The following is a 13,665-nucleotide window of genomic DNA, read 5'->3' on the forward strand; positions in this document are numbered from 1 at the left end:
CAAAGGGTGGTGGGGGGGAGACCTTTACCTCTGTGCAGGAAGACTTCCAAGTAATGTCAAATAAATGAGGGATTACAAGGGCCATAAAGACAGCCCAATTATCGCTAACTACTTATTTTGATTAGCTGTTTTATTCGGGTATGCTGCATTTAGTGTAGCGCCATTAAAAGGTCACGCGTGCATTAAATCAAGAGGAAAACCGAGAGCGCGTGCCGGGAATTATCATCAGTGATTATCATATTGATTTAAGGAAAACAGCAAAGATTCTCAGTGCAAAATCTTTGTGTTTTCCCACATAGACTCTTTGTTTAAAGTGTCTGGAGTTAAACTTAATATTCAGTTTCACAACTTGACAAGTAAACCAAATGCGCCTCAGCATGAATGATGGTCATAAATGACACAATTATTTCTTGCAACAATATAAGCATTTAAGCTGATAAATAGATTTTTGTTTTCTAATAACTCGGTAAGATTGAGATTCAGATTCAGATTCAGAAAACTTTATTCATCCCCGAGGGGCAATTGCAGGACAACTAAGACGTTGAAAATCTCAAATAGAGCCAGAAATAAAGTAGAATAAAAATAAAAACAGGGCATGTCTCCTTATGTACAAAAAAATATATAAATATACGAATGTAAGTGAGTTTTTATCAGCAGTAAGAGAGATAACAATAGGTAAATAAATAAATAAATAAATAAATAAATAAATAAATAAGGTCACATAAACTGTCATGTCCCATCCGCGCACTCTGCACATGTCTCAGCCGTGGATATTAGGAAGGCGTGGCCAGTAATCAAAGTGCCGGAGTTTTAGGGGAGGGTGTGTGTGTGAGAGTGTGTGAGAGTGTGTGTGTGTGTGAGTGTGTGTAAGTGTGTCTGGTTGTAGTTTCGGGAGCCCACCAGTTCACACAGTCTCTGAGCGGCACCGCGGAGCCGCGCGTCGCACCGGAGCAGCTGGAGAAAAAGCGCACCGGCTCTTGCGCGCGTTTCATGGTTTCCATTCTCATTTACTCCGCGTGTCTTCTCGGATGCTGGACACAGTCGCACCCCGTGTCGTGAATTCCCGTCTGACGGACTAACCATGGACAGTCTCGGCAGTCGTTGTAAGATTGTGGTGGTCGGGGACACGCAGTGTGGGAAAACGGCGCTCCTGCACGTTTTTGCGAAGGACTGCTTTCCTGAGGTAGATCTCCGAAAAGTCAACACTAAGCTTTTTTTTTTCTCTGTTGGGGAAGGGGATCCAGAGTTTAAGACACTGAAATGTATACAAGAGACAACTTCAGCTCTGATTCAGCAGGTTCCATCCACCTGCGCTAAATTGTGGAGAGGAGATGTCTGTGAAATAATAATTAAAGGGTTTCTGCTGCCTCAAACACTGTCCAGGAGACGACTTTGTCACTCCCTGCTATATAAGTAGTTTTCCTCAAAATAATTTATTATATTATTGCTCTGAATTGTGTCTGCTGTATATTTTTTTTTCTATTTTCTAGATCTATTATTTGGTCAAACCTGGGTTAACTTTGGTCTAACTGGATGACTAAAACACATCTCTTATTTTCAGAACTACGTGCCCACTGTGTTTGAAAACTACACAGCCAGTTTTGAGATAGACAAGCACCGGATTGAGCTCAACATGTGGGACACGTCAGGTAAGATAATTTCATATCTCTGCATCCATCCTTTTGTGAGACATAAAATCAATCCCCTCCCAGTCCTGCCAAGGTTCCTGTACCTGGCTGTGGTTGGGGGGGTGGGGGTGGGTGCTGCCTCCATCTCCCAGCTACAACTTTTTTAGGAGTCATTTCAATGATAAAATGCATTGACTCAGCAAACCTCTGGTTTTCAGTTTGATGTCTGTAGTTTATGATTATGGCCTCAGAGAGACCCCGGTGCCAGCCTCGTCTCTGAGCGTCTCCTGCTTGCATTCCTCCCTGCAGAGTCCACTGTGGGTGGCTGACTCTTCCCATGCTCCGGCCTGGGGTCAGCGGACTCTGGGGAGGACACGGGGTGAAGGCATGGATAATTCAGACAGGATGGGCCTGAAGGGAGCAGTAATTGCTCTAACTGTTTAAGTGTTTTCAGCAGATTTAGATGGATGCCGGCTTGCAAACATAAAGGCTGTTGTCAGGCCAAATACTTGATGTTGCTTTGGCTATTTTTTTTATTGAGTTTCCTGCTTTGCAGATCAACTTTACTTTCGAGTTTGATCGTTGAGTTTAACTTCCTTTGCATATCGTTTTACATATTGGATTTAGTGACATTTCTGCAGTTTGCACAGCTGGAGACACCAACTTCCTCAGTCCTGAAAGACTCTCATTGAGCAAAATGATTTCCATCCGGATTCATTCATCAAGGTTTTAGCTGACATGTGATGTTGTGAATTTCTTTCAGGGGCTTTCCCTCTGCGAGAGAATTCTTGAGGCATTAAGAATTTCTAACTCAAACTTGATGATTCATTCACAAAAACAAATGCTGTCATTGTGGAAAAAATAAAAAAAAGGAGTGCATGTCAGTGTTATGTTGTCATCAGACGGGGACTTCATATGACTGATGCGCTCTTCTGCTGAGAAAGTAGATTTGGCTACGAGGCAGCGAGCAGCGCTGCCTAGACTGTTGCTCTATCACACTCTTGTCAGCGTGGATGGATTTACTGCTCCGAGCTGCGCTGAGACTCTGCATGTCAAAGCAATCTCAGGCCCCATCAGACGCCTGCCAGCCAACCATATGACCGGTGACATGGCTGAGCACATGGAGAACGGGGCATTGGATCCTCCCACGGGGAAATCTTTCTGGTACCATAAACATTCCCAAACCTGCCAGTGTTTTCTGGGAAAGCTGGGATCATTTTTTATGTCCCAAGTGGAGTCAGTGAAAGAATGTTGTTTTTTCGTGAACCACAAGTCGACCCAGTAAGTAAATCTCCTCGAGGCTGTCACTCAGAGTTTGGGGTCTGATGAGGCCCGGGGCCTCCGTTTACATTACTTTATCTGTCAGCTGCACAAAGCTAATGATGCAGTGGGAATGTCCCGCCTCTGTCCATCTCCAAAACCCTAAACCACCTTTGGCGATGTTTGGCTTTAATCCTCGGTGAGGAGCCGCCCAACATACAGCAAAGATGGCGTCACCAGCCCACTGGGCAAACGTGTGTGTGTGTGTGTGTGTGTGTTTGCCTGCTCTTCTGTGTGTGCATGCATTCACAGGTCTTTGTGTGGTGTGCCATTATTCACTGATTCACAGCAAACACAGATGTTCATATTTTCTCTCAACAAGAAAAAAATAATTGGCTCACACTTAGATGAAAAGAGCTTTCATCTGTGGAAAATAGCATGCCTCTCATCATTTCTCATTTAGAAACAGATTTAATTTGTTTTTTTATTGCTTCACCCAACACACTCCCCTTTCAGTTCTGCTTTACTAGATCTGATTTCACCTCCTCCGCCTTCTCTGAACAGGTGAATCTTACCTGGTTTTGTTTTAGTTAATTTGTTGACAGGCCAATGTGACGCGCTTAGCGTACAGTGAAAGTTTGGTGAAGTTTGACCCATGAATTTACTAATTTGTGTGTGACTTGCAAGCTCTTTCGACAGCACTGACCTTTTTAGTGAACAGAGAGCTGGAGACTCCAAATAGGAAAATATCTCACACAGGTTCAAAGAAACACTGCCGAGCTTTTCTCTCTGTATTTAGAAATAGAAACAAAAACCTTCAAAATCGCTAGAAATTATTCAACACGCCCCCATTCCCTGGTTTTTCTGCTCTTAGAGATCAAGTGACAGCTTTTTATGCTTTTCACAATGTTTGTTTTGGTATTTATGTAATTTGATCCTTCAGTGGTGGTAATAATATAGCTCAAAATTTTATTTAATTCAATTCAGCTTTATCTATATAGTCGCAAATCACGACAAATGTCATTTCATGGCACTCCAGGAATATGGTTCAACTCTTTCCAAATGAGTCCAATTGATACAAAGCCGATAAAATAATAATTATTGTTGCCTCGCTAAGGAAACCAACAGATTGCATCAAAACCTTTCTTTGATACAACCCCCTGTCCTGAGCAACCACCAGGCGACTGTAGAAAGCAAAAACAGGAAGAAACCTCTGGCAGAACCAGACTCGGGAAGCGCGGCCATCTGCCTCGGCTGATTGGGGGATGAGTGAACATGAAAAGGGAGAGAACGACGACAAAAACTGATCAGAAGCACCTGCTGGGAACAAGGGGCGCAGTCTAATAACAACGACAATAGTGTCATCAATAGAGCAGGAGTAAAGGGGAACAGAGTGAGGAGAGGTGCATCATGGGAGGTCCCCCAGCAGTCTAGGCCTATAGCCAAGGGTGCACACAAGCCGGTACTCGAGGGCTAGTCTACTGCATGTTTTACATGTTTCCCCATCTTCAACTCACCTGAATCTTATCACTGGTCGTCATCAAGGTCTACACAACTCTTTTGGTGACACTGCTTTGTCTATCAGGGTTGTGTTGAGGCAGGGAAACATCTAAAACATGCAGTAGACTAGCCCTCCAGTACCAGCCTGTGTGCACCCCTGCCTATAGCAGCATATGACCAACGGATGTTTTCGGACACCTTAGTCATGCCTAACTATAAGCAATGGTTTTAATCTTAAAGATAGAGAATGTGTCTGCCCCTCAAACACAAACTGCAGAGGAGAGGAACCTGAAAACTGAAGGTTGGACCTCCCGAGAGGCATCAGAGCAACAACAAACCATTCCACATACAGTACTGGTGGACCCTAACCCTCCATAGTTGATTTGACTAACTTTTACTAAAAGTACCGTATTTTCCGCACTATATGGCGCACCACATTATAAGGCGCACCTTCAATGAATGACGTATTTTAAAACTTTTTCCATATAAGGCGCACTAAATATATGGTAAAATACCATACTATAGTGGCGGGGGTTGAGTTACGCATCTACCTGATGGAGCTGCGCTACAGGAAATGCTACAAAATCCTACAGCAAATGCAAAAAAAAAAAAACAAGAAGAAATGTACCGTATGTCAAACTTTATTAACAAAATAAAAACCAGCTTTGCTCCGTCTCGTCAAAGTCGCCATTATGCGAGTCAGCGTCGCTGCTGTTGTCTTGAACGTCTGACGATTCCTGACGTTTTTAGCGCCATTACTTCGGCGACACTAACTACATTACCCACAATCCCCCTGACTACAGTAACAGAAATTACCGTAATGATCACGTATAAGGCGCACTGCATTATAAGGCGCACTGGCGGTTTTTGAGAAAATGAAAGGCTTTTAGGTGCGCCTTATAGTGCGGAAAATAGGGTAGACAAACATTCGTTCAATTAATACTGAAATTGAAATTTGAACATGAAAGTAAAACTTTTGTGCTGCTTTATCCAGAATAGTGTCTTTTTCTTTCTCGTATAGCTGAGAAGCAACAACCGCCTGTAGCTGAGTTTAATCTGACTGACTTGTCACCATCCCTTTACTTATCCCAGAACTGCTTGAGAGGAGCCCCCCCCCACATACACACACACAAACACACACCACCACCCACCTATTTTCTTTCCAGTAGGCATATCTGTAATTCACGAGATGTTTTTAATTTCTATGTAACATTTGCATCATTCAGACATCCAGCCGCGCTTCCTCGGTCGCACTGCTTTCCACCACATGCATGAATCTGGTTGCTTGTTCTCAGGTCTCCCCTAAATTATTTGCTCCTCTTTAATTGCCAGAGAAGGCTGCCTTCTGTGGTCTGGCTCTGTTCACAAAACATCATCGATCGCTGTCGGAGGCACGGCTGTTGTGTCTTCCCTGGTTCACATTTCTCTGGTATGGTTAGATGTGCCATTTAAGAAAAAAGAAAGGGGGAAAAAAAGGGGGCGCAACATTCATTGTTGCAGCATTGAAGTAAATCATTGATTTTAGTTTGGTTTTAGTAATGCCATTTCTTCCACAAAATGTATTTCTTGCAAGAATGGACAGATTAAGGATGAGTTGTTCATGTAATTGAGGTTATTACTCAGTTTAAATCAGTGTTTCTGCCTGTGTATTTTATTTTATTGAGCCTCCCAAACATGTAGGTTATTTAGCTTTTCCCATGTTGTCTACTTTGAATAATCTGTTAGACTATTTTGAAAAATGGGATAGCGCTCCCTTGTTCTACATCAGTGCAGCCACATGGTGATGGACAGTGATGTTTGTTGCACTACGAGATGCAGCTGACTTTTAAAGCTGTCAAAATGTTAATGTAGCTCAGGGATCGCTTGTCTGATACGCATTAGTGACTGGCAGCGCTCACGGGCTCCTGTGGTAGTCAGTCAATCCGGTTCTCTTCTTTACTGAGGAGTATTAATGCGCTTCCCAATATGGAAAGAGAGCCTGGGAAAATTCGCAGCCGTGGCCTGAGAGCAATAGGCCTCTAAGAGGTGTACGTGCTGCCTCTTACACGTCTTAGTCATGAAGGCTGGATTTTCCCAAAGTTTCTACAGCTGGAGGGGCACATCGCTTAGTTTGTCTCCTCAGCTGTCCTGCATGGCCGGATTCTCACATGACTCCACTTCCTGGTCGTATCGGAGTGCGTCTTCAAACAGAAATAGAAAGGAGCTTCGCTTTTCTTTCTCTTTTTTACTCATGCTGTGGTGTTTTATTTTGATTTAATTGTTTTGCTTAATACTGTGTTGCCTTTTGTATTCTTGTTGGCTATTTCCTCCATTATTATTTACTGGCTCTTTCTCAGTTTGCTCTCAAACAAAGTAGGCTACCATTGTTACTGGGAACATGAAGCATCACTTGTTATGATGTCAACTTCATTTTATTATAAAAAAAACGATAACAAAAGAGTTCTTTTACTTCACAAACTGTGATGTATTTGGAGGAGATTGTCAGCGATTATTGCTCCAGACTGAGCTAAGATGGGGTTTAGTAAGATTAGCATACAGGACTTTCTGAGCTTCCTTCTGTTTTTCCATTTCTCATCACAAATCTTTTATGCAACTGTTTTTCACTTGAGACGATAACAAGACACTCCCAGTGAGTAACGCCACTCCCAGTGCCAGCGCTGGCTCACAGTCACGGTCTGGCATGAGTCTCCCTCCTCTCGTACAGACTCTCCAACATTCCTGGTGACTTTATGTTCTTTAAGCTGCACATTCTAAGTGCAGCGGACCAGTAGGCCTATGAAAACATGCATAGTTCACTGGGAATTTCCGATCCTCGACTCTTTCCACTTGATTAATCTTTACTGGACGATCAGCGAACTACAAGCAAAACTCAGCGCAGAAATAAAGTCAACAGACCCTCCTCCCGGCCCTCAAACATGCAGCTGAAGGATGTTCACGAACTGCTGTGAGATCTGATATGATCTGAGGAGCGAGTTCACTGATCACAAGAGATAATATTATCAGCAGCTCAGCTTGCCATCTTTTTGAAACATCACTTTGATACCAGATTTGTGATTAAATGAGCGTAAAAAACATATTTTTTCACATACTTTTCTCAGAAAAAGGTAACATTTTAAGGAGGTTGTTCCCATAGGGATGAAGACACTGATACATACACCTTTTCTTTGTTTTTTGTCAACATCCTGATGGGAGGATGACGACATAGTTTCAACTTCTGTTCAAAAACTTGAATGTGCACGCTGAGTCTGAGCCCTTCAAACTGTTGCTACCACTTCCTAAAGCAGCCCAGGGCAATAACTGCCTAAACGAAACCTGTTTTGATGATGCACAGCGAGGAAGAAAGACACTCCCTTCCACAGAGAAACGCTGCTTGAGTGACAGTTTCAGTTAAAGACAAAACAGAAGCAAGGCAAAGGTGAAATACTAACTATAAGACTGTTTGTTTGTTTCTTTATTCAGCAACCAACACATATAGTTGGAAGTCTTACCTCCTTTTATCATTTCTTACTCAAAGTGCATGAAAAAAATAGTCACTTTCCTTTCACGTGACGAAAATCGTTCCAGTCTGCATACAGATGTTAAAACGGTTATTATTAGAAATTGTTTTTACTGTCTAATATAATCAATTTAGTAATTCAGCTTCAAGGCAGGGATGGTGAGGCGGCATCTCTACATCTGTTATCCTTCTGGCACCTTTGCAGGAGAGCTCCTGGTGTTCGCTTAAATTATTATTATTTTTTTTTCCTGGCTGTGATGTGACTGGAACCCATTACTCAGGAACTTTGGGGAATGACCAAGATTACAAGATTACAAGCTCTTGGCAGGCAAAAAGACGTACTCTCTTAGATCAGGTGAGAGTTTTTGATATGGAGTGGAGCCAGCTGACGTGGGGTGGTCACCTGACAAGGTTAATGTGTACCGGGCACGGCCAGCTGGGTGGAGGCCCCGGGGCCGACTGGATTTGCTGGAGGAGTAATTTCTCACAGCTGGTCTTAATGCAGCTGGAGGTGTCCTTGAGAAAATTGCACCAAACAGTGAGAACTGGAAATTTCTACTTCTCCTGTATATCAACGAGGCTCCGAAATGGACAAAACGGTTGGGAAAATGGGTGGAAATGAACACATGGATGGTTATTCCTGATGATTCCTGATCGGCAACACTTTCAGGCCTTTTTTTTCAAATATAATAGAAACTAATGTAACAGCTTTTTATGGACTGTATTGGTGGTTTGTAGGTCGGTCCACTACAATAATCTGGATGGGTTGAGAGGAAATTATGTGAAGACATTAATGAGTAATGAGACATTACCAGAGAATAACTTTTAAAGACCTCAATGATCCCCACTTATGTTTCTTGACTCGTTCGGTTTACATTCATTAAATCAAGAAATATAATGGAGTAACGCTGTAGTCGTGTCTGCATTGTTGGGTGGTTTCATAGGTTTAAGATGTTTATACCAAACTCCCTGGTTCCCAAGGGCCACTGTCCTGCATGTTTTTAGATGTATTGCTATAGGGCTGTTCGATTTTGCCCAAAAATAAAATCTCGATTACGATTATTTTGTGAATTGACAAAAGGCAAAGAAATGATTTCAAATATGCTGTTTTTTTATTGAACATTTGCCCCATTGGGCTTTAAGTGCAAACTTTGCTCTTATTAAACCAAAAACAAATGAATAAAGTGCAAAACTCTGTAAAATAAGTTGAAAAAAAGTTAAAAAAAAAAAATATAAAGTTTTATCTCTGAAAAAAAAAATCAGCAAATCAGCACTTGCAAACATACAGTAAGTTATATTTCCAATTAAATAAAACAAGACATTTTCTAATTAAACTAAACTGGGTCTTTGCATGCTAAATAATAATGCAACCCATGAAGGAGGTAGAGGTGTGTAATGTCAGTCATTACATTTGCTATTCACATTTGCAAGTTTTTTGCAAGGAACACGAGCCGGTCTACCCGGTGGCATGTTACAACGCCCCCTCCTACACTAAAGAGCCTCTCCGATGGGGCACTTGTCGCAGGTATTGAGAGGTATTTCCATCAATCATTAATATGTGTGCAGACAAGGTAAAAAAAAAAAAAAAAAAAAAGTGAAAAATCGATTTTACGATTTTCACGTTTTAACATCGTTCTAATTACATAATCGCGATTACGATTTTAAAATCGATTAATCGAACAGCCCTATATTGCTACTACGACACACCTGACTAAAATGAATGGGTCACTCTCAATTTTTCCACAAGGTCTGCAGAAGACCAGTTAATGACCAGTTCTTTTGTATCAATCCTTGGGTGTTTGTAGAAGTATTTCCGGACGAAGAGGTTTCTGTTCTGCCCTATTGGACTTTTATACGTTTAAAAGCAAAGTAACAGAGATGATAAGATATATTCTGGTCCTTTTTTAAAGCCGTCTACCTGGCACCAGGTTTGAGGTGACTCTGCAGTTTCTCTGGCAGGCTGTGGCTTATTATTCTTGGGCTTAAAGTTAGCAAAGCGTACAAATAAATTGAAATGAAACAGCAACTGCAGAGATACAGATGCACCTCATGCTATAAATAACTACGATTAAGTCGACAATCAATGATGAATCGTAATTAATCCTGATTATTTCTTCCCTCCTTTTTCCTTCGTTGCAAATTGACTCCAGCTACTAACTTAAAAAAGAGAAAAGATGGTTTCAAATGCAGTGTTGCACATCAATACAACCATGACTCAGAGCAGGTATGTGCAACAGGAAAACAGGAGTGTACAGGGATGGATGTCCTCCTTGAGCGGGCCAAGTCAAAGACTATTCCTGAAGATAAACAGCAATGAATGAGCAGGAAATTGGCTTCAAATATAGCACTAGCACCACTGAGAAAATTCAGAAGATGGGAAAAGCAGTCAGCGGTGTCCTATCAAAACCAATTTGGAAAAAATGACACAATTTTACCCAACCAACTACAAACACCTGCAGGATATTATGGACCAGCTAAACTCATCCTCCTGTTTTCTCAATATTGTACCCACAGCTTTCATGGTATTTGATCTGATTCAAATAGTAAACTCATCCCTTTTGTCAGTTGTTTTCCTCCAGACCTTGAAGACAGCAGTCAACAAACCACTGTTCAAAAAGACCAATCTGGGCAAGATGCTAATGCAAAATTACAGTCCCATCTCAAATCTTCTGTTCATCAGTAATGTTATTGAAAAAGCTGTGTTTCGACAGTTAAATACCTTCTTAACTCTTGACCAACCGCTTTGATGTCTTCCGGTCAGGTTTTCCTGCTCACCGCAGCACTGAGATTGCCCTCGTGTTACATGACAGCCACATAAATACTGTGGACTGTGGAAGAACCACAGTGGTGATATTGTTGGACCTCCGCCCAGCATTTGACACTGTTGACCATAGTATATTACTAGACCAAGTGGAGAAAGGAGTTGGACTTTCTGGTACAGTATGGACTGGTTTGAGTCTTACTTAGAGGACAGGTTACTACAGTTACTACAGTATGTGTCAACAGGTAACTTTACATCAGACTCAAAGAAAGAAAGAAATGTCAATGTCAATTTTATTTATAAAGCACATTTAAAAACGACAGAGGTCGACCAAAGTGCTGTACAGCATACAAGAAAATAAAACAATACCAAAAGAAAAACACAGTGCACAGTGTAGAAACAATAAAATCACTAACATACTAAAATGATCAATAAAATAGTAATAAAAAAAATAGATAATAGAGAATAGACTACAAAGAACAGACACATAAAGCGCACAATCACTTCACACAGATGTGGGGAACTAATTTGTCACACACTAAAAGCCAAAGAAAATAAATAAGTTTTCAAAGAAGACTTAAAAACCACTAGGGTCTGGGCAGATCTAACATTTAGTGGCAAACTATTCCACAGCTTAGGGCCGGCCACCGCAAAAGCTCGGTCACCTTTAGTTTTGAGCCTAGATTTCGGGACGTCTAAAAGCAACTGACTTGACGACCTCAGAGCTCTGGCTGGTGTGTGAGAGTGGAGAAGTTCAGTAAGGTATTGGGGAGCCAAGCCATTCAGTGATTTAAAAACAAGCAGCAGAATCTTAAAATCAATCCTGTAGTGAACAGGAAGCCAGTGCAGGGAGGCCAGAACCGGGGTAAAGAAAGAAAGAAAGAAAGAAAGAAAGAAAGAAAGAAAGAAAGAAAGAAAGAAAGAAAGAAAGAAAGAAAGAAAGAAAGAAAGAAAGAGACATTTTTCCTTTAGTAATCCCACAATTCCTCCTCTGCATTTAACCCATCTCTAGTCAAACTAGGAGCAGTGGCCTGCCGTTTTTTTTGTACAGCGCCCAGGACATGTGGAGTTCCCCAAGGTTTGATCTCAGGACCCCTCCTATTTAACATCTAGATGCTTCCGCTAGCTTGGATAATAATAAACAACAAGATACGTTACCATAACTATGCTGATGACGCACAGCTTTACATTACAATGTCACCAAGAGACAATGAGCCCATACAAGCGTTGAGTAGATGCATAAATCAGTGAGTGGATGTGCCATAATTTTCTTTAGGTGAACCAAAACAAAACTGAAGTAGTTGTCTTTGGACTAAAAGAAGAGTGTCAGCATTTAGCTTCAGCTATTACAGATACAAACCATTGACGAGGCCCGGCATCTGGGTGTAGTCAAGGCTTCAGACCTAAACCTTCAGAGACACACCTGAAGAACATCTCCAGGATCAAAGGACTCATTAGTGTTTTCACAGGTCTGTCTAAAAAGTAAATCTGACAGCTTCAGCTGAGCCAGAATGCTGCTGCCTGAGTTCTCACCAGAAGAAAGTGGACCACATCACTCCAGTTCTCAGGACCTTACACTGGCTCCCTGTACCTCAGAGAATAGACTTTAAAATACTCTCAAATAGACTTTAAAATACTGTTAGTTTATAAATCACTGCATGGTTTAGGACCGAAACACATCAGAGACTTGTTGTAGCCATACCAACCATCCAGACCCCTCAGGTCTCCTGGTTCAGGTTTGCTCCGTGTCCCCAGAATCAGAACCAAACATGGAGAAGCAGCATTCAGTTTTTATGCTCCCAAGATCTGGAACAAACTTCCAGAAACCTGCAGGAACGCTGAATCCCTAAGTTTTTAAATCAAGGTTAAAACTCACTTGTTTACAGCTGCCTTTGACTGAATTATTTACACCGTTCTCATTTTAAATCTAAACAATATTTCTTTCAGTCCTACATTGAACTCTACTGTTGCTAAAATTTATGCTACATTTTCTTTATTATCTTTGCACCATAACTTTCGTCTTTTTTTTTTCTCTTTACTTTTCATGTTTTCATTATGTAAAGCATCTTGAATTTCAATGTTGTTGAAATGTGCTGTATAAATAAACTTGCCTTTCCTTGCCTAGAGATGAACTAACTCATTAACTGGTCATCAGATTTGAGTGATTTCTGTGGATTGGTCCTAACTGGTGATTGGCCGGTACTAGCATTGTAACATCTCTGCTCTGGAGTCAGTAAATGTATAAATCATATGCACATCCCTGTGAAATTAATTTTATTTGGGGGATCAGTTAATGCATCAGTGCACAGTATTCTGAGAAATTAGGATGCTTTACTAAACAGGAAGTACATATTGATGATGCATGTCCATGGTGTTTTTCACCGCGAGTACACAACACCCAAACATAACAGTTTGTACAACCTTTTGAGGTAAAAAACAACAAAAATGCCAGAATGCTTTGCACAACAAAATGAATCTAACTCTTGAAAGGATCTTCCCACTGAACATACCCGATGAAACTAAAGACTGTCTTTTAGGCAATAAAAGTGTTACGGATGATTATAGTTTTTGAAAAGAAATCAAAAGTGATTAAAATCAGTATCGACAGGTAAGAAAGGAAACTTTGATCAGAGCATGTTAGAGAAGATGATGAAGAAACGGAAGCTGAAGCAGCAAAGAGAGCTCTGAAGTACTAGTTTTGGGGTGAATTGTCAAGTATATCTTTTTTCTATTAATCTTCCCCTCTTTCTTTCTTTCTTCCCTTGCCGATGTTCTCCGTCTCCCATAGCCCATTAGTGACGGTCGCTGCTGGAGCGCAGCGCTGAGGTCAGGGGCAGTCAGGGTCCCCGTGTTAGGCCGGGGATGGTGGGCAGATGTGTAATTACCAAAGAGTATATCTACTCTCCTTAGTGACATGGTGAAGTGCTCACACACACACACACTCACACACACACACGCACACACACACACACACTCACAGACCCCTATTCTTAATGCAGCCTCCCACAAGCACCCACTTT

The 13,665-nt window shown here is 41.4% G+C and overlaps 1 protein-coding gene across 1 annotated transcript in view; it reads left to right on the forward strand.

Moving 5' to 3' along the window:
* Positions 1-851: 851 nt before the first annotated feature.
* Positions 852-13,665, forward strand: part of rnd2 (Rho family GTPase 2) — a 34,573-nt gene continuing 21,759 nt past the window's right edge. Inside the window, exons 1-2 of the mRNA XM_061711956.1 lie at positions 852-1,183; positions 1,562-1,649. Coding sequence (XP_061567940.1) covers positions 1,082-1,183; positions 1,562-1,649 — 190 coding nt within the window. The 5' untranslated portion in view covers positions 852-1,081. The remainder of the gene's footprint in view (positions 1,184-1,561; positions 1,650-13,665) is intronic.

The sequence above is a fragment of the Cololabis saira genome, chromosome 21 (assembly GCF_033807715.1).
Source record: "Cololabis saira isolate AMF1-May2022 chromosome 21, fColSai1.1, whole genome shotgun sequence".
NCBI lineage: Eukaryota > Metazoa > Chordata > Actinopteri > Beloniformes > Belonidae > Cololabis > Cololabis saira.